Source organism: Ornithodoros turicata, chromosome 2 (genome assembly GCF_037126465.1).
Source record: "Ornithodoros turicata isolate Travis chromosome 2, ASM3712646v1, whole genome shotgun sequence".
In the NCBI taxonomy this organism is placed as follows: Eukaryota; Metazoa; Arthropoda; class Arachnida; order Ixodida; family Argasidae; genus Ornithodoros; species Ornithodoros turicata.
This window is the reverse complement of record NC_088202.1, coordinates 1,539,028-1,560,346: the sequence shown is the minus strand read 5'-3', so window position 1 is coordinate 1,560,346 and position 21,319 is coordinate 1,539,028. Positions and strand designations below refer to the sequence as shown.

General features: G+C 44.2%; 2 protein-coding genes across 2 annotated transcripts; one reads left to right on the top strand and one right to left on the bottom strand.

Moving 5' to 3' along the window:
* The first annotated feature begins 7,798 nt into the window (after positions 1-7,798).
* Positions 7,799-9,654, top strand: LOC135382995 (uncharacterized). The gene is made up of 3 exons (XM_064612649.1): positions 7,799-7,930; positions 8,021-8,184; positions 8,568-9,654. Exons 2-3 carry the CDS (start codon positions 8,167-8,169, stop codon positions 9,462-9,464), a joined length of 915 nt encoding a protein of 304 aa, XP_064468719.1. The 5' UTR covers positions 7,799-7,930; positions 8,021-8,166; the 3' UTR covers positions 9,465-9,654.
* A 161-nt stretch (positions 9,655-9,815) lies between these two features.
* Positions 9,816-20,827, bottom strand: LOC135382963 (uncharacterized). The gene is made up of 4 exons (XM_064612630.1): positions 20,805-20,827; positions 12,100-12,318; positions 11,341-11,582; positions 9,816-10,465 (listed from the first exon to the last, which is right to left on the bottom strand). The coding sequence occupies exons 1-4, from the start codon at positions 20,825-20,827 to the stop codon at positions 9,816-9,818; spliced, it is 1,134 nt and encodes a 377-aa protein (XP_064468700.1).
* Positions 20,828-21,319: the final 492 nt, after the last annotated feature.

Here is a 21,319-nt window from a genome sequence, read left to right as displayed (position 1 = left end):
CTTTTAGAAGGCACGTTTAATCCCCTGGTCGGAAATGCGTTGTGACACAAAGAGACCCGGAATCGCGAATTTAAGGTCTCGCGCAATATTCTTCGAACGGGCCCTGCACTGGATTCGCAAATAATTAAGACCGCAAAATTACCAACTTTTACAGTACGTTCTATAACCGGTCGCTTTTTTCAGAGCAAAAGCATTGGACGGACCGAGAGGTACGCCCGTTTCACGGCTGTCGGACGGCACCGTTCGACGTTCGTTGCGAAGGACTTCGACTATTGAAGGAAGATGGACCATCAGTGTCACTCTGTGACTGAAGAAGAATGTACGTTCGTGTGTCTAATATAAAAATGCGTGTCTCTCACGCTCCTTTCATGGGGATTACGAATGGCTACTGACGGGAGATCTACCCCTGGTCCTAACCTTCAAGCCTCCTCTGAGGACCTTCTTTTGCGGATCGGCGATCAGCTGAGCACCTGTCATTGTGGTGGACTCTGGTCAAGAAACCCCAGCCATTGGCTAGACTTGAGCCTTCGTCCGTATTTGGGCTGTCTCTCCGGCTACAAAGCCAAAGCTGGAGGCTAACTCATGTAACCTCTCATGATAAATAAAAAAGGTTGTGTATATCTTATTTCGTATCAGTCATGACGCCCGAGCAGAGGTTTGCAACCTTTATGCAAACACGAATGTATCGGGACTTGCTGCAATCACGCGATTATATTCACGGCAATGGCTGCGAGGGTGACTTTTGCTCGATTCTCAAGACTATACTATTACGTCTGTTTGCCACCAGTGGGAAGGTTACAAAGAAAATGAAGCGTTTCATGGATTACAAGCTCGAGCTGTTGGAAAAGTATAGACGAGGAGAGGCAGTTGCCCCGTGTCTCATCAACTCGGGTTTCAACCGACCCATCGTCCGTCGGTACTGGCTTCTCCACACTTCCGTTGACGTCACGGTGACCGGCGAAGATCGCCGGGTCAGTACGTTGGAAGATCGTCTCGCAAGCGTCTTCTTTATGTCGTAAAGAAATAAATAGACTTTAAACTGATATAGACTATAATATAACTATATAGATAATTATATATATATATATATAGAATAGAAGCTTGGGAGGGCGGTTGACCACGAGAATGAAATAAGCAGGAAAAATCAGAAGACGACAAAGAGCTTACAGGAAAACACAAAGGGGAGTTTATTAACACATATAGGGATAGGGGTCGATGTTTCGGCAGTCAGCGCTGACTGCCGAAACATCGACCCCTATCCCTATATGTGTTAATAAACTCCCCTTTGTGTTTTCCTGTAAGCTCTTTGTCGTCTTCTGATTTTTCCTGCTTATATATATATATAGATATATATAGATATATTATATATATAGGTAATTATATCATAATAGAATAATTATATAGACTATAATAAATAGACTTTAAATAAAATTTTACGAAGCGAGTTCGCTCACGAGGAGCCGTTTCATTGTTTCGTCATTCTCTTCGAGGTTACAGGAAAACATGAATACACAAACAAGCTATGACAGTGGCACCATGTGGTGTGATGCCTTGCGACTACGTAGCCACCTGTCGTCGATCTCTGCAACTACGGACCGTCAACAAGCAACATGGTGGGCGCTGGTCACTCAGGCATTGCGGAGCGGTATCTTCGCCACGGCGTCATTGATTTTCGAATAAATTGTTCCTCTCCACAATTTTTTTTTATGAGCACGATTATCCGGAAACACATGACCGGTCTGGACATGAGTTAGATGCTCCCCAATTAGTGTGACTCCCTGGAGAGTGCTGATTACTGTTGGGGGGGTCCCATTAGCTCAAATTGCTATTTTAATAATGTTTTGGCCAGATGTGTGTTTCCGGATAAATGTTGTCATTCCATACTACTGACAGCATCTGATCATCATCATGATTTTGTGAACAAAGGGCACAATACAGTTTGTAAATAGGAGGTAATTTGGATTCTCCTGACAATTGTATTTGTTTCTGAGAGACTACACATTTTTGTTGCGCATTGTTTTTCACCTTTTCAATACATATTGCACCCGGACTGTTTCAACACGCATATGTGTCAACTTGTATTCTTCGAAACCTGAAATATTCCTCATATTTTCTTGAACCAGATAATGAGATTACATAAGAAATAATTGTTGTACATGTATATTTTTCCTTTTATTAAATCGGTTGGATGTTCGGCATCGTGGTGTGCATCTCTCTTCTTTGTGCTGTTTTCACACCGCAAAGCCGTTCAGTTATGTACCAACTACCCAAAGTGTCTGCGTTAGTTTGGTTACATTTGTAAATTTTAAACTTTGTGTGCTTCATTGTTCATCTCCGGCTAACCTGACAAGATATACTTTGAGTGAATAGCAGTCGGACGCTCTTAAGTTGACCACCCGGCCATGTTTTCTACAAAATTCCCCAAGTTTCTGGATTTTGCAGAGGATTTCACAAACCTGGATTTGAAATGGGATTTGATTTGGCATGAAGAAAGGCAAATAAGCAAGAAAGACGCTTCACTTTGTTTTCCATAATATTGAACGGGCTATATTACTCGAGTTAAAAGGGATGCATACATTACTTTGGATCCCAGACAACCAGTGCGAATTTTATACGTCCTGAGAACATCGGATGAATGCCCAATAGGGCGATTCAAGAATATGCCCCAGAAAAGCACCGTGAATGCCGAACGTGGGCTATTCCCTGCAGAGAGCGCGAGGGCTCGAGGAGGGAGGGGGCGAAAGCTCGGCAGCTGGCGCGTGAAGCTCCTCGAGCGTGGCGAGGGACGCCCAAGCCGAAGACAAGTCAAGGCTGCTTATTCGCAAGTGGAGGCAATTGAAAGACGTATGTGTAACAGGGCAACCCAGCCGAATATCAAGGTGGAATTATTCTGCAGGCGGTATGTTCCCGATTAGTCATTTCCATTGTGTGACGTTAATTGTTTTAAGAACGTTATATGGGTTAAGCGTCCTGTTCCGGTGAACCAGAATCTGACGCCTCACACGTTAGCGTTTTCTGGGTGTTCCTACCTTCGTGCTAGCGATATAGATATTTCCTCACAAGTTTGCATACGCTTTTGGTTGCTACGTGTTGAGGGAATTACATACGAGCAAAATAGCGTTGGCCGATTTTGCCAGAAAACGAGTGATGCGCACAAGTGAACGCGGTTCCTGTATGTGGGTTTCTGCCGGAGGCAACATTAATGTACAGATTAATGTGTGCGCCCAGTTCATTCTTGAACCAATCCTTCATTAGCTTGCGCATCTAATGCACCTATATGCTTTGAGACGCTTCGTACATTGTGCGTTCTAGTCGCTTCGGATCGCAGTGTTGCTTGCGTGAAGATCTTCTCAAATAGGCTTTTGAACGGTTACAGACGGATTGAGTGTGGTACCACGCATATTGTTGTTGCAGACGAACTTGGAACGCTTTCTGGAAAGTTTTTTTTTTTTTTTTCAGAGCTCAGAGTTGGCATAGCGCAGCATGCGGAAATAGTGCGTTTTCTTTATTCTCTGTTCCTGTGTTTCAGGCTTGCATCCACCAATGCACAAGAAGTCGTCGACGATTTTGTCAACCCGTATGAATCGAATCCAGCAATCGTGCCCGCACCCACCCGCACCTACCCGTGTGTTGTTGAACTGAAATCTAATGTAAGCACGTAAGCTAATCTAAGTAAATGTAAGCACATCGAAGTGATTTTCTACTAGCACACATAAAAAAAATAAAACGGTGAATTAAAATAAAACGGTGAATTAAAATTAAAGAAACGGTGCAAGCGAGCTGGCGTACTGTAGAAGAGAAATTTCCTTGCGCTTCAGGAACACACTAGACGATGACGAGAAAAACGCAAACAAACAATGAAGCTGGTTTGAGTTTTGTGTCATCCACATCATCCTGCATGTCCATAAAACTAAGGAAAACGTTACCTCTTTCCCTACGTTAAACGGGTTGAGCAGCAAAAATTTATTTGACAAGGAATGCCAACTTTTTATAATGACAGCCACCTTACTACAGCGAAGTGCGGAGGTGTGGTTGTAGCTTTGATACGTATTTGCCTCACGCTTCCCTTGTGCTCAATTTCCAGGTGCAGTCAAGAAGAACAGGAGACTAGGTAAGATCAGCGCTTTCGAGGTTGAATGCGTCATACAGTCGTACCTGCGACATGCTAAAGAATTAGCCAAACAAGAATATCGGCGCTTTCTTTTCATATTAATTGCACTAGTGGTGTGTTGTTGTCGTCCATGATCAATATATATATTGTTGTACCCAAATAAAATGTAAATCACAATATGTGCTCTGTGTCTTTTTTATGCAGGCCTCCAACACCACGTTAACTGCAGATGCTTCCCACAAAGCTCTATATCAACATGTAAAAGAACGCTCGAAATATGATAAATATGCGTAACTCTATGCAAAATAATAAGAGTATATCAATGTAATTTAAAAGGACATTAACCATCAGTATAAGGACATTTATGTCTTTGTGGGGCGTTCTTTGGACTTTCCCAGGAATGTTGCAAATGGGACCCACGGGACTTGCGAGAGCCTACCCAGGAATATCCGCAGAATGTACCAGGAATATTTGAACATCCATAAAGGAATGATCTCGGGATATTCATGGGATGTTCTTTGGTTGACTGGGATTGTGCATGTACAGTATGGGATCTGCAGGAAATGTTTTTAATTCAGGAACTAGAGACGGCTCAGAATATTGCGGCTAGATGAGTTACATGGATGCTAGTACAAGCGAGACACAAGTCAAGATTAGGTTGGGATAGTTTGCCGACAAGAGGACAACAGTTACGTTTGCACTTTTTAGATAAGATTATTAATGATAAAATTAGTATATGACAAAAGGAACCTCCTCTAATTACTTAGAACCTCCATCGTACATCTCGTCGAGATTGATCATCTCAGGAAAATTCAGCCCAACGGATGTAGAGCTGATTTTTTCGGGACCTGAGTACTGTTGTTTTATACAGGTGTGGTTTTTAATTTTTCTTTTGGTATGCTGTACTTATTCCTTACCTATCTCCGCCACAGTAATGTCGTAGCTTTGTTGCGTAAGAGCAGAAATAAATAAATACAGAAAAACTATAATTCTGGATATGTAATGATTTCATTTGCTTCCCGAAAATAAAGAGTCGACTTGAATCTGATTTGTTTCATCAAATTCATATCACTGGCGTCAGGTGCCTCATGATGATCCATGAGAAGAAACATGGCGGTGATGCACAGTAACCCCGACAAATTACAAAGTGCTTCGCATGCTTCAGATACACTTTCAACGTTTCGAATATGAGCGGGATTCTATAGCCATGACGGCTTCAACCCGTTTAAACGAGTTCAACCTTCAACACACAAACCCAACAAACTAGAAAGCATGAGGCAAAAAGTTCCCAGTATTTCAACAACGTGAAAAAGACCGTCTGTTAAACATTCGTGTGAAAGAACAGGCCTATTAATAAACAACACAACAAAAAAAGATGAAGCTTAAATGATGGCTTCATTTTCCCCGCGGAAGCAACTAGAATGCAAGGCGTCTCACACAGCAGCCAATGAGAAGTAGGAGCTACATTTTTGCGCGGAAGCACCTGTAAGAGTGAGTGACGCGGCCATGATACCCCTCAGGTACAGTGCCCAAGGCGAGGGACGCCCAAGCCGAAGACAAGTCAAGGCTGCTTATTCGCAAGTGGAGGCAATTGAAAGACGTATGTGTAACAGTACAGTGCCCTAGAAGAGTATAGTGGAAAGAGCGGAACCGGTTTCAGCCCGATAGCTGAGGAAGGACGAGCGGACGGCCGCTGCTGGATCTCCTGGCGCTGCAGTCGAATCCCCGAGGAGAAATTGTGAAGCGCCTTTGACCGCTGCGGTGTTTTTGCTGTGTTTGCGTGGTGTGAGTGATGCTGTGGTGACCCTGAAAGAAGGCGATGTGTGTTGCATCAAAGTAGTTAACCTCCCTGTAAATTTTGCCTGTATTTGAGTGTGCTAGTCCTCGATGGAGAAGAAGAAAAAGAAAGGAGAGACACATTGCTTTGCGCCCGGCTGCAAGACTGGCTACCCGGGTTATCGCTCGGAAAACGGACGGCAGCTTTCTCTGTTTGTTGCACCCAAAGATGAAAGCCGTCGAAAGGTTTGGGAGAAAAACCTAAAACGCAAAGACAAACCTCTCGGTGAGACGTCTGCTGTTTGCGAAAGGCACTTTGAAGAGCGTTTTGTACTGCGAGACTACGTACACGTGATCGGAGGCAGTGAAGTGCAGACTCCCCGGGGTCGGCCGGGTCTAACAGCAGATGCAGTACCAACGCTGTTACCCGACCTTCCAAGTTACCTTTCCAAGCCCATGCCTCAACCGAGGCCTGAAAGGAAACGCCGCTTGATGCCTACATCGGCGCCCGCCAAGAAACCATGCGTGTCCCGTCGCGATAAGCACGAGCTTGATGTCGTGGATCGTGAAAACACAGACTCGAACGCCTACTCCGTCTGCAACATCCAACCTCAATAAGGAACCTCATTGAGGCTATATAGCATTCACGTAATCGCTGAAAAGCTGGCCGTGCCGAAGCTGTGGACAAGGCTGAACACTCCTGATCTTGACCTCGTAGTCTATTCAACAACATGCACTACGAAGGCACCATTTAGTGTTTTTCATGAAAAGCACTAGTTTTTCGCAAGTTTTTCATGGTGATCTCAGCAGCGCCGAAATTGTAATTGAAAAGTCAACAGACCATGTCGCATACGTATCCTCAAGAAGCGACCAGAGACTAACTTTTTATATAGCTCGCTATGTTGCCAGAAAATTCCTGTCTAAATCAAAGTGTGACATGTGTAGAAAGTTGTTGCTTAGTGACAAGAATGATGTACAGGACCTGCAGGCAGCTCAGCTGACTCAGCTGAAAGATAAGGGGGGCCTGTTGTATCCATCAGGCTTTATGCTTAGGTTCGTGGAAAATTCGGAAAACGTGTTTACCAGCTGCTTCAGTACGCAGGAACTTCACCATGAAAGCATTATGGACGTCATTGCACTTCTTCATAGAACTCGACAGGATGCCATTGGTTGCAGTGAACATAGCAAGCAACTGAGTGCTGAAGTTATGGCATTTTATGTCACCACTAGGCTTCATTTTTTTGTTAAGTCGCTGAATCGAGCCAAAGCACAGAAACGCGACTGTGCAAAATATCTGAAGCTCAGTCGCTGCACATAACTTGTCATTTTTACCTGCCAGTAATTAATTTTGTTCTTCACATTATGTGCATGCAATGTTGCATTTAATTGCAGTTTAATTGTTTTTTTATGTATTCATACTCTGTGGTCGTTATAATCTTGTCTTGTACTTATCAGCCAACTTTACATCGTCATAGCCTGCGCTCATTCCATACCTGAAAGCATAAACCTGTCTCCCTCATTGGGTGTGCTTCCTGTTTTATGTGGCATATGCCGGTAGACTGTGTCGTGTAGTAAAAGTTGTTGAAAGAAGTAACAAGGAATAATTCACAGAGAGACACGCACACACAAATAACAGTCGTAGGAAGTGCGATAACCCAATACGCCGGCGCCAGTTTGTGCTCGGGGTAACTACGCCAGCGCCCCACAGCGGCATCCGCCTCAAGAGCCTCACAGAGGGAGCGTCGCAGGGAGAGGACGCTGAGAGCTTGCTGTCCTTGATTTCCCGTATGGAGTTTGAGGAGAAACATTCGAAGACATTGTGCAAAAGGTTCTGTTCCGTGCCACAGTGCAACAGCACAGTTTGGAAAGCACGTGGAATCGTGTTCCATCAGTTTCCGAAGGAAGACGAAACCTGTCGTCGCGGGAACGACGTCGTCAACAGACGCAAAGAGTGGGTTCGTGTCGTAAAGATAGGCAAGAAAATCAGCAGTGCAATGACGGTATGATCCTTGCACTTCAAGAGGGAAGATTACATCCTCCCAGGTACGTTGCACATACATGCGGTTGCCTTATTGCTACATCAAACAGGGCGTGCGTGCGTGTACATCAACCTGCGTTTTCTTGCAAATGCAGACGCCCCAAGCCAAAAGAGGAGGTTGAAGAAGGGCACTGTGCCCTCACAAAACCTGCCTCTACGATCAACAGACGACAGAGAAAAGTTACGGAGAGCCGAGCATCTGTGCAAAGAACGGACAGAGCGACAGGAGAACAGGTCGACCATGCAGACCGCATACCACGTACGTAGCAGATAAATGCAAGTGATGGTAACGAATAATGCAGAAGGTGATTTGTGTATGGAGTGTGCATTCTTGTGCAACAGTTAGCACCTTTTGATTTTCAAATTACGCTCGCGGAAGCACAAAGACGTCACGTTATTATCTGCTTCATTTCCATCATTATATTCACGTTATCAATTTGCATTTTGAAGACAAGAGAGACACAGGAAGGAAGAGCCAACACAAAGAAAACCTTGGTATGGATTTGGTCTGTGTTGTCTCACTTCCCATGCCTCCATGCTTCACCAGTGGAATCATTCACAATTTCCATGTGGACTCAGTGCTTTTATCAGCTTATGTTGTCATTGTGACGATGTACTGGTTTTCTTTGTGTTCTTAAACAGGAATGTGCACGTCAGAATCTCGTCAGCGAGGCATGTACACAGGACCAGACACAAGATTCAGAAGTTGTAGACGACACAAGACCAGAGATTATCGAGCCAGACCCTGAAGTCGAACGACTCCTTTCAAGCTGTGTCAGTCAAACATCACGTTACCAAAACAGTGACAAGTGTGTGCAAGTAACAAGCGGGGACTTCGGCTTTCATTTCACAACAATTGTCAATTCAAAGAATGTGAAAACATTCACTGGAATCCTTACATTTCACCTGCTCTTAACGCTGGAAAAGTTGATGGAAAAGAAGCTACCGTGCTCATCAAAAGACTCCATGAGCACACGTGATAAGATCGTAATGACAATGATGATACTGAAGCATATGGTGTCCTTCGAGTTCGTCTCACATCTCTTTGGAATTTGTCCGACAACATGCAGCAACATTTTCAGGACCACAGTCAAGGCTTTGTCTGCTATCCTAAATTGTGCAATAATGTGGCCCACAAAGGAGGAGGTGCTTCACAACCTTCCAGAATGCTTCAGGAGGTTCTCCCATGTTAGAGTTGTAGTAGACTGTACAGAAATTCAGGTCGGTGTACCAAGGTGCTTGCAGTGCAGGCTCAACACCTATTCGCACTACAAGAAGATGAACACATTCAAATACATGGTTGGTGTCTCACCAGGAGGACTACTCACGTACGTCAGTAAAGGCTATGGAAGCCGTGCTTCGGACAAAACGATATTTGAACAGAGTGGGTTAGTAGACATGCTTCTACCTGGCATTGACCACGTAATGGCTGATAAAGGGTTTCTGATAGATGATATATGTGAAAGCAGGTTGATAACTGTAGGGAGGCCACCATTCTTACGTGCAAAAAAAAACAGTTCAGCAAAGGAGAGGCACTAAGGACGAAGGAAATAGCAACTGCAAGAGTGCATGTGGAACGGGCGATACAACGAGTAAAGCTTTTCAAGTTCATGCCCAAGGTGCCCTGGCATTTGACGCCATTAGCTGATGACGTTATGAAGATTGCTGTGGGTTTGACAAACCTATCTGCCCCTATTCTTGCTGATCAAAGCTTTACGTAGGGGTGGGGTTTCAGTGAAGTCACTCTGGTGTTCAGTGTTTGGTTTGCAAAATATTTATTATAAAATTGTAATGCATCGCAGTAATTTATTGTACAGTGATACTTCTATTGTACCATGTGAACAGTAATAAATGATAAATGCTGCACATGAGACTAGAACTTTTTGATATCTAGGATCTTTCGTGTACTACAAACAGGTTTATGAGAAGGAAAGCTCTACATATCACAATGAACATGGCAGCCTTTCTTAGTGCTCGGCTCTGCAGTGGTAGCAGTGGAAGAATATGTCTAAAATAAACTAACTTTAGTCGTGTCAGCATTTTCCAAGTGTAGTCTTCATCAAAGGGAACACCAATTTTAGCAAAAGTGTCAACATGGCTTGAGTAAACCACGAGGTCACAGTGTCTTAAGTTTAATATTCCCATTCCAAGCTGTACCTGGTCATAGTACGTGTGGCGCTTTTTAAGAACGTAAGATGTTCCATTACGTGTCAGGAATTTACATGTTTCCAAGAGGTCTACCGCTGTCATCGCTTTCCCCTTAACCGGACATTTTATTTCTAAAAGCTTTTCTGGCACTGAATTGGTCACAATAATGCCATCTGAGCTGCATGCTAGCCACGGGTTGTCTTTGCACACCAGCAGACCACATGTGACGACATCTACTTCCTCTTGCTTTATATATGCTGCACGGGCCTGTTCCTCCATGAGACATCCGTAACGGGTATCTGCACTGCCTCTGAAGGGTGAAGAGAGAGTTGCTTGGATCTTGGCTGGCCAGTCCCCTTTCTTATAAGTAAAAAGAGGGTAGCACGTTGTTCCTGAAAGTGGAGAGGTACATGTATACATGCAGTACGCTTTAGAAGTGTTTCGTTAGTACAGACAACCCTTGTTATTATGGCCAAGGCCGTACCCACAAATTTCAGTCACAAACCTAATTGTCATATTAGCGAGAAATATGAACGATGCTGCAGGGAAGCTCACCACAAAGGGGTCCACGCAGCTGTGTCACTTATTCAAGGCCCACATGATGCAGGCAGAGTATTTCAATGTATTTTACATGTACTTATCATTAATTTATTTGCACTTTAGTGTTAAAAGAAATTCGGGAAATCGTCTGCCAAAAGGAAAGCTGTCAATGTCTAACTCTAACAGCCTACTATGTGCTGAACCGAATGTCTCTTCCATATTGATGCAAGTGACAGAAGTGGTTAAGCAGCTGAGTTCTAGCTAACTTCTGAGCTAGCTTCTTGTTTGTAGCTACTCTAGATAGTAGTGAGCCACTTCAGAAGTGGAGCTGTTACTTTTGCACTCACGGCATGTACATTGCCCGGAGACGAAACACTCAGAAACAGTGAACTCGTGGGTCAAGAGGATGACCCGGTCAACTGCAGATGGTCACAATAAGGGGGGAAGCATACACGTGTTCTCCTGAGACTGTCCCCAGAATGTTTGTCATAGTCGGATTATCGAGTTGTCATATTAACGAGGGGGCATTTATACAGGGTTTTCACTGAGAACAAGTGCCTCCCCGGAAATACGGTCATAAAGTGAGGATGTCATATTTAAGACTGTCATATTAATGAGTGTCGACTGTACAAGCATTAAAGCTCATGTGCCTCGTGTCGTGTTCACGGTGAGTCTAGGGCTCTCAAGGTCCTTTGACGGAATACATGCAAACAACTGAACCTGTTACCTGTTATTCGGTGTCTCCTTTCTCTCAGCCACAGCATTTTATCCGTCTTTGTCTCATGAAGGAGTTGCAAAATCTTCTGGTCATTCACAGCAACGTGCCTGCTGTAATAAGCAAGGCAGGTCTCATCTGGCTGCTCGTTTTCAAGTCCACCAAGCCTCTCCATGAACGTGCTTCCCTTTGATGCCTCCACAATACACTGAAGGTGCTGTGCACTGGGATGCTGTGTGCAGTTGTCTTGCCGACTGCAAAACAGAAAACATGACAGGCTTTCCCTTTTATATTTGATGCACGAAAATTTTCTCTCCTCCACAGGCCCAACACCCATGGGCCAGTGCCACCGAAAGCTTCAGGAGTAGATAACGGCATGCCGTCTGAGGTTGTGTCAGGAATATATCTATTTTCAAATGCCTAAGCAGAACTAACCTTGTTAGTGGCCCAGTGCGCCTCCTTTTCCTGAAAGGTATGCAAAGCATTTTATCTTTAGAATGAGTCAAAGATATCAGCAGATCTCAAAGTTCACACGAAGTTCATAGTCAATTGAATGATCCTCTGCAATAACAAGGTAACTGAAATTTTGCACTTCAGAGAAATTAGCAGAACACAAGAAGTTATAGTGCCATCATGCGTATTCATGATTGCACACCCATACAGCAAGCTCAAGACATATTAAACAATATTTGCTGTAGGTAGGGTGGGTCCTGTAGGTAGGGCGGGTCCATTCAACTATTCTATTCAAACACGTGAGAATTCATGGCAAACCTGTGTTTGGTACCAGCTGAATCTGGAGCTGCAGACAGCAGTGACGCTGTAAATTCGAGCCTCTCATCCTCAGACACTGAAAAAACTTCTGGTACTGGTTCCACGTGACAGAACTCGGTAGTTGGCACTTGTCTGTCGTAACCAGTTCCACCTCCTTTTCTCTTCCAAGAGCATTCGAGGTCGGTTGAGCTAAGTGTCCTTAAGTTGTCCAGCCCGTTACTGTTCGTTGAAAACACAGAGCGAAACAAAAAATGCAGAAATGAGAACGTTGCAGGACAACAGAGGTAAATAACCTAGGCGTCAGCTGCGCTTTCTCCACAAACTATGTTTGATCACAAGCTCCTAAACTTACCTGTTGCAGTAAAGCAGTACAGCAACGATGTGTTTGCAACGCTCTGACAATCCAGCCTTGCAGGAACATTGGGCATTTGTGGCGCGCTAACTCTGTCCTTCTTGGAAACTTAAGGTGATGCTCAAAGTGTGTGGATCACCTCTTAAAGCACTCGTGGAGAGACGTAATCCAAATACATGAACGTCACTGTCCGTTCGCTGCATTGCACCGCACGTAATGATGTGTCCCGCGTTCAGGACGCATTCCCCTTCAATAAAACTCCTGGAATTTGTAGAAATATCCACGAATTCTAATATATTCGCCAAAGACAGCGTAGCTACCACACAAACATCCCTCGACATTTCCGCCATCTTGGCTCGACCGCGCTACCCCCTGTAGTTCGTTGGAGGCGCGAATTGTCGATGCTCATGGCGCTTTCTGCCTTTGCGCGGCGGTGCAAATTAATGCAGCAGACGACGCTCAGCAGTGAATGGCCTGCAACGTTTCTTTCTTTTTATCCCAGAGAGTCTAGCGCGCATTGCGGTTGGTGCTGTCACACTTGTATGCAGGTTATTTTATGGAGCTATTGAGTAAATGAAACTGGTGTAATATTACTCGCAGGATGCCAATCATAATATAGCTACTAAGATCCCGCATCAAAATGTTGCGTTATGTAACTTTACGCATGTAGTTATTAGTTGCGACCAGAGTGCACCACACCTTCGTTGTTATTCAAGCTGTTAGCCTCATTGGCTGTTTCACGACACGTCTAATAATATACATCTGCAGGACATCCAGGGGACGTCCTACTTGCAACGTCAGCACTGCCCAGTCAGAAAATTCTGTCCTACGGATGTCCATCGGATATATTTTCACGGAGACACGAATATCCGCAGAATAATGAAATTCCTCCAGCGGAGATACTACGGAGATCCACTTCGCCGGGCTTCAAACTTCCTACGAACGTCCACTTTGCGGACATAACCAGGAGATACGGACATAAAAAGGAGCTCTCTGGGATGTAGCGTGTATCCCGAGCGCGTCTTATTTTTTATTTTTCAGAAGTCAGTATACGCTTTGTAGTAAAATATAAAGCGTGTTTCCGCCATTTTTTTTACATCTGCCACCGTCGCCGCTCGTTTCACGTTCTGTTGCTCCGCTTTGCTTCCCATAAGGGAAAATCAGCGCGGCGTTTCAAAATAAAAAGAAAAAGGAAATAAGAAAGGAAGAAACAACAACAAAAGATTGGGCCACTCAGCCGAAATGCATTGGAAATGAGGTCCCATTCACTTCCAAACAGGGAACAGACACTGTACATTGGTGTTCTCTCGAGCTTCTACACATTCGAGAGGCTTGAAGGGTGAGCTGTCTAAGTTTAATTCGATTGCGTGCACAAACAACGGCGAAATGAGAAATTGTTTGGCGTATTAAGTCGGCGTAGACGTAATGTCTCTGTTTCTTACTCATGTAGTTTGAGAAAGTGACTTGGTTCATGGAAAGCCGAACTTCTGCAGTGCTACATCGTTCCGCGTTTCTCTCTCTCTGCAAATACATGATCCGTACAGCATCCCGTCACGGAGCTGATTCGGACAATCCGTGAAACAGCCGCAACAGGACCTCCTGCTGATATACGGCTACGGATATCCCTTCATAAATATCCGAGGAGAGTCCCACGGAGGTCAGTTTTTTTCGATATGGACATTGGGATCTATTTCGGACGTCCGTAGGAGATGGTGTTCTGTCTGGGTGGATGACTCTAGGATATTTATGGATATTTTGGACATCCATGGGACGTCCGCTGAAAATCCATCATGGATGTAAACGTTATGACCAAATTGAGATGTCCTTGGACATTGATGGTTGTCTGAACCCACAGAACCATAGGCATCTCAGGGATACCCCGAGGATGTCCTGAATAGGATATAGGGACATCCTAGGGACATCCAAGTACTACCAAAGGAAGTTCCAAGGACGTTGCAGGGACTGCAGAATACGTATCCTTGGATGTCATAGCCAAATCCTGAGGATATCCAATTCGACTTAAGTAGGACTTTCTCTGGACAACTTTTCCGTACAGGAATTTATCCCCTTGCTATCCCGTTTCTCCACAGGATGTCCCATGGAACACAGGAAGCATTTTGCTAGTCATGTAGCTAGTGATGAACATGCCAAATGTGAGATTCAAGAGAATGAACTTTCACATGTAAATGTAATGCACTTGTAGCGCTGCACCACTACCGCCATCGACAGCGCACCCAGAATCGCGGCGCGCGATATTAACCGGCACCTCAGCCGGTTCGGCTCTAGCTACCAACTAGAACGGTTGTTGTCCATGGTTATTCTAGCTGAGCCAACATCTACAGGTTTTCCCGCTCATTTTAATCCATTGGTCACTCAATTTAATCCAAGTGCTACCCAATTTAGTCCAGTGGTGAACCACATTAATCCAGACACCAACCAAGTTAATCCAAGCGCTACCCAATTTAATCCAATTGTGTACGACTGTGTATTCAGTCATGTCATGACTGTGACTTTCATGATTTCGCCAATGTATCATGAGTTCATGCATGACTACTGATTCAACAACCCCTGGATTTTGCAGTGTCATGCCGTGTTTTATGACTGCTTTTTGTCATTATGACATTTCATGAATATTTTCATGACATGTGCCATGAATCGATTTTATGGGACTACCGCTGCTTCACACAGCGGCTTACAGTGGTATGTGACTAACGAGGGTCATTATGACATTTCATGACTATTTTGATGACATGTGCCATGAATCGATTTAATGGGACTACCGCTGCTTCGAACAGTGTCTTACGGTGGTCTGTGACTACCGAGGGTCATTGTGACATTTCGTGACTATTTTTATGATATGTGCCATGAATCCATTTTATGGGACTACCGCTGCTTCAAACAGTGCTATGCGGTGTTTTATGACTGCTTTCTGTCATTATGACATTTAATGACTATTTTCATGATATGTGCCGTGAATCGATTTCATGGGACTATCGGTGCTTCAAACAGTGTCTTACAGAGGTTTGTGACTACCGACGGTCATTGTGACATCTCATGACTATTTTCATGATATCTGCCATGAATCGATTTTATGGGACTACTGGTGCTTCAAACATTGTCATGCGGTGTTTTACGACTACCGACGGTCGGTACGACATTATATGACTATTGTCATGATATGTGCTATGAATCAATTTTATGGGACTACCACTACTCCAAACAGTGTCATGCAGTGTTTTATGACCACCGACAGATATTATGACATTCCATGAATATGCCATGGTATGTGCCATGAATAAATTTTTGTGTGACCACCGCTGCTTCAAACAGTCATATAGCGTTTTACGACTACCGATGGTCATTATGATATTTCACGACTATTTTCATGATATGTTTTATGAATCGATTTTATGGGACTACCGCTGCTTCAAGCAGTGTCATACGACGTTTATGACTACCGATGGTCATTGTGATATTTCATAACTATTTTTTATTTATTTATTTATTTATTCAGAGAGCTCTGCAGCGCCGTGAGGCATTACAGCAGAGGAGTGAGGAAGTACAATGGTGATGCTACTTGCATCATTCTCAGGAAAAACACACCAATATTGTACACTGACTACACACAGTATTACATGGTAGAAACGAAAAAAAAAGAAGAGTAACAACAAAAACAAAGAATCAGTGCATAAGACACCTAATCTTAGCCATAAATAATGTATTATTGGCAGCATTAACGGCTTGTTGGGGCAGAGAATTCCACTCTGGGATGGTGGAACAAAAGAAAGATTGCTTTAAAACACTCGTTGAAAAACGCAACGGTTCAATTTTTTTAGAGTGATCCATCCTGGACGATACATACACAGGTGGTAGAAGAAATTCATCCTTATTTAGACCAGTGTTTCCGCTATGAATATCGTACATCAATTTCAATCGATTATGTCGCCTTCTATTCTTTAAATTGTCCCACCCTAAGTCGGCAATGAGTTCATGAGAGTGGATACGAAAAGAATAATTACCCGACACGAACCTCGCTGCCATATTCTGAACTCCCTGAATCCTTTTCTGTAAATATTCCTGCTGGGGATCCCACACCACCGAAGCATACTCTAATATGGGGAGAACGTACGATTTGAAAACGGTTTCCTTTACATTACGCGGCGCCCGCTTAAAGTTGCGTCTAAGAAAAAAACAAAGTACGACTTGCCCTGGACACAACCTGATTGATGTGACTCTCCCAGTGTAAGTTAGACTGGAATATAACACCCAAGTATTTGTATTCATTTGTCAGCGCGAGAGGGACAGATCCTATTACATACGAATGTATTCTTGTGCGACTAGTGCGGTTAAAATGAAGAACTTTACATTTACTAGTATTTAGGGTCATGCCCCATGTAGCACACCAGGCAGCAATAGCGTCAAGGTCTCTCTGAAGTAAGAGAACGTCATTCGGTCCTGATACCTTGCGATACACAACGCAGTCATCTGCGAATAATCGGATGTTCGACTGAATATCCGTTGTAATGTCGTTAACATATATTAAAAAGAGCAAGGGCCCCAGAACGGACCCCTGAGGGACACCCGAGGTCACGAAGGATCGACACGAATTAGCACCATTAACTACAACACGTTGTGACCTATTCATCATGTAATCTAATAACCACCTAAAGACAATTGAATCTAATCTTAGCATTTGCAGCTTATAACATAGCAAACTATGAGGCACAGAATCAAACGCCTTCCGAAAATCAAGAAAAGCACAATCAGTTTGGATACCCTCATCCCACGCCAAGGCTATATCATGGTGAAAGGAAATCAACTGAGTAACGCATGAATAGCCTGGCCGAAAACCGTGTTGAAAAGGTGACAGGAAGTTATTATTAGTTAAATGTTTAGCAACGTTGGAGTAAACAATGTGCTCAAGGATCTTTGAAACGATACACAGGAGAGACACAGGTCTATAATTTTCGACGCAACGTCGATCACCTGACTTAAATATTGGAGCCATGTTTGCATGTTTCCACTCATCAGGAAGCGATGATGTCTTTAACGACAGGTCAAATAACTGGAACAAATACTCGGAGACAGAAGAACTACAGCGTTGAAGAATAATAGCAGGTATCATGTCAGGGCCAGAACACTTTCTTACAGCCAGATTATTGCATAATTTCATAATGCCGTTAACTGAAAGAACAAGCGGGGCCATGGGCACTTCCACGTTAGCCACAAACTCAGAGTTGGCAACTTGGACTCGAGGAGTACTGAACACAGAACTGAAATAACAACTGAAAGCAGTCGCCATATCAACGTTGTCATTTAGATTTAGGTTATCATAGACTATGTTAGATATTCCGACTTGTGTTTTGCCATTACATCTAATGTGCTTCCACAGATCACGGCTACTACTAACACGGTCATTAAGACTTTGAAATTATCTAATTTTAGCTTGCTTTAGTTCGACTCTTAACTGACCTGATACCGCTGATAGTCTGGCTCTTGTTATTTCACTTCTGCTAGCTTTATACAGGCAGTACAAACGACTTCTTTTACGTATGAGCTTTCTAATGGTTGACGATACGTATGGTTTGTTGCATCTTTTCTTTGATCTAAGTATTCTAAATGGTATATACTTGTCAATCAAGCGAGTTAAAAACTTCGAAACACCACCCACTGACTAGAGACGTCCCCCGTATGACACGTCTCAGCAAAACGGGGCAAGTTCGCCTGCAACTCTCTTGAAATACCAAGATAATCACCCCTGTCATACAAATACACTTTTCTGGGCGTCCCTCTGTTTATACATGTTTGTGGTAAAGAAATGGTTGTCGACACACAATCATGGTCACTAAGACCAGGGACAACAATAGTGTCTTTGATGATCGAGTCGGTATTACACAAGACTAAGTCAAGAAAGGCGTCCCCTCTAGTAGGTGACTTAACGTGTTGCGATAAGTCAAAAACCTTAAGAATGTGTTGGAATTCACAATAGACTCCAACATTGCACAAAAACACAGGATCGCTTTTCCATTCAATATTAGGCAAATTAAAATCTCCCGTAAGTACCATATAGTTTGTTCGTACCGACAACAGTTGATTGAATAAAGAAGTTAATGAAGAGCAATCGGAATTGGGTGGTCGGTAGTATGCACATACAGCAACTTGAGAAGCACTGATACCTTCCACTACACACCAAACTGATTCACAGCCGGCAGTATCAATGTCAAGGCGGAAGCTTTTAATTGAACTTCTAACCAAAATAAAAAATCCTCCACCATGAGCATGACGATCCTTTCGATACACCGTAAAACCAGCTGGAAACACTTCCTCATCATGAATACTATCGTCCAACCAAGATTCCGTACCTACAATTATGTCGGGATCAGCACATTCAACCAACACAGCAAATTCAGCAATTTTGTTTTTAATGCTCCGACAATTTACTGTTAACATCTGCATGTACCTTTTAACTGAATTGCGGACAATATCGCTCCCTGAACACAATTCCTATACTGAACTATCTTGTCCCATGGACAACAATGTATGAGCCCTTGTGACTGACCTCGTTGCAGGGCGATAAGCAGACGCATTAACAATAGGTTCCATCTCCTGTCTAGATTCTGCGTCACAGTTCCAAAAGTAACGCTTGCCGTTAATTTCCAGTTTATCGTAAAACAAACGAGCTTTATCCCCTCTCTGTCGCTCACCGAGGCAAGATGCCAACAACTTCTTCCGAACGGAACGTACATGCTGAGAGAAGTCTTCCAAAATCACAGTCTCTGTCCCCTTTAGTTTGTGGCAATTTTTCAAAACCAGGTTCCTTTCTCGATAGTCATAGAACCTGACGATTACTGGACGGACTTTCCCCGCAACCATCCTTCCTAGTCTGTGAATACTTTCGATACTAGAAACCTGCACGCCCAACTTAGAAGACAACAGTTCATTTTGAACTGTATTAAGAAGAGAGGAGCTGGATTCTGCTTCAGATTCTTGCAAACCGTAAATAACTAAATTATTTCGCCTGGATCTATTTTCAAGGTCATCAACTCGAATAAGAAGCTGCGCTACACTTTGCTGAAGTTCAGCAACTTTGTGATTAGATTGTATCAATTCATCGCCGAGGCTCTCAACTCTCTTTACGCGTTCCGTCAGCTCCGCAAGTTGATTTGAATTCCTGGAAATCTCCTCTCTTATTTTCTTTTGGTCACAGCGTATTTCGTTCATTAGCTTGGAGTCACGTTTCTGATTGCTCAAGACTTCTTTCATCATTTCCTCAGTCGTCGGGCCTGGATTTGACTCTACGTCGCCAGCCATGATCAATAAAGATCGTACAATATCAGTACATTCTTTGACCAACGAACACAATGTGAGGGTGCACGGCATCACAACCAAACAGAGGTCATCACTTCTGAAACCTTTTACATAATAATAGGTTCTCACCTGTGCAAAATAGACAAAGAAGTTAGGGAACATCATTCGACCGATGCCGAGCACCCCACTGAAGTCGGCTACGTGTGAAAGGTGCTTATGAAGACTCGCAGGCGGCTCTGACATGGTTCCTTTTCCGGTGTTTGTCGTCGTCATGGGCCACACCATAATGCCGTCCATAGTGGTAGCGCATTGTTGAAACGAAGATGGCTGATAGTGGGAACCGGTTAGTAGTATAGATATAAGCGGTATAATAATCGTTACGTACAACGACATCCTTTTTCTAATCCAAGATGGCTGATTCTAATCCAATTTTAAGCTAAAATCCAGTTCTAAGCCAACACAATCCAGTCCTAAGCCAACACAATCCACTTGTAATCCAACACAAGCCAAATCCAAAGCCATCTCATTGGACGCCATTAGCCCCGCCCACTTCACGTTGATTGGCCACCACGCCAAGCCCCCACACGGATTGGTCAATCGTAGCTCCGCTCCTTTATGCTAATTAATTGGCTTGGCTCTGCCCAGTTCACGCTGAATGGCCCGCGCTAAGCCTTGACTGATCATTGATTGGTTGACTGTAGCTCCGCCCCTTTATGCTAATTACTCGGCTCTGCCCAGTTCACGCTGATTGGTGCATGCATATCGCTGAGCACGCCCCCGTTATGCTAATTAACCGGCTCCGCTGATTGGTCCATTCTAAGCCTACTGATCACTCTCCCGCACTTTCTGATTGGCCGCCGCCACTGATTGGGGCCCGCTGAACATAGCCTTCATTAGCGCCCGCCGGATGGCGGCGACCCCGCTGCGGCCCTATCTCAGATGTTCAAACTTACCTGTGCCCCGGGCTAGCGGGTGGCCTACTGAACATAGCCTTCACCGGCGGCGGTGGCCACGCTGTGGCCTTATCTCAGATGTTGAAACTTACCTTGTGCCGTCCGCCCACTCCATGCTGATTGGTCCATTCTAAGCCTGCTGACTTCTAAGCCGGTCCGCGCTAAGCCCAGCGCTCTGATTGGCCGCTACCAATTGGCCCTCGTTCCACTGAGGTCGCAGCTCTTACTTACTGGCTCCAACCACTTCGCGATGATTGGCCCATTCTAAGCCTACTGACTTTTAAGCTGAACCACGCTAAGCCTGCTGATTGGGTCTTCACACCGATGGCTTGCCCCTGATTGGTCCACGCTACTTACCTTGTGGCGCAACTCTTTACTGGCTCCACACACACTTCGTGCTGATTGGTCCTACTGATCCAGACATCTAAGCCGAACCACGCTAAGCCTACTGATTGGCTCTTCATAGCGAAGCCTACCGATGGCTGGCCCCGATTGGTCCACGCTAAGCCTACTGAACACAGTGGTTGGCTAGCCTGAATTTGTCGGCAGCTGCTTCAGACAAGACACACGACAAGTGTTGATTTCAACCTTTATTTGGTACAACAGC

Excerpts from the sequence above, each read along its gene's own strand:
- LOC135382963 (XM_064612630.1), bottom strand. The coding sequence starts at position 20,827 with ATGGAGTGGGCGGACGGCACAAG. Across the intron at positions 11,583-12,099 it reads TCAGCTGGTACCAAACACAG|TCGGCAAGACAACTGCACAC; the intron begins GTTTGCCATGAA and ends TCTGTTTTGCAG. Across the intron at positions 10,466-11,340 it reads AAGGAGACACCGAATAACAG|GAACAACGTGCTACCCTCTT; the intron begins GTAACAGGTTCA and ends CTCCACTTTCAG.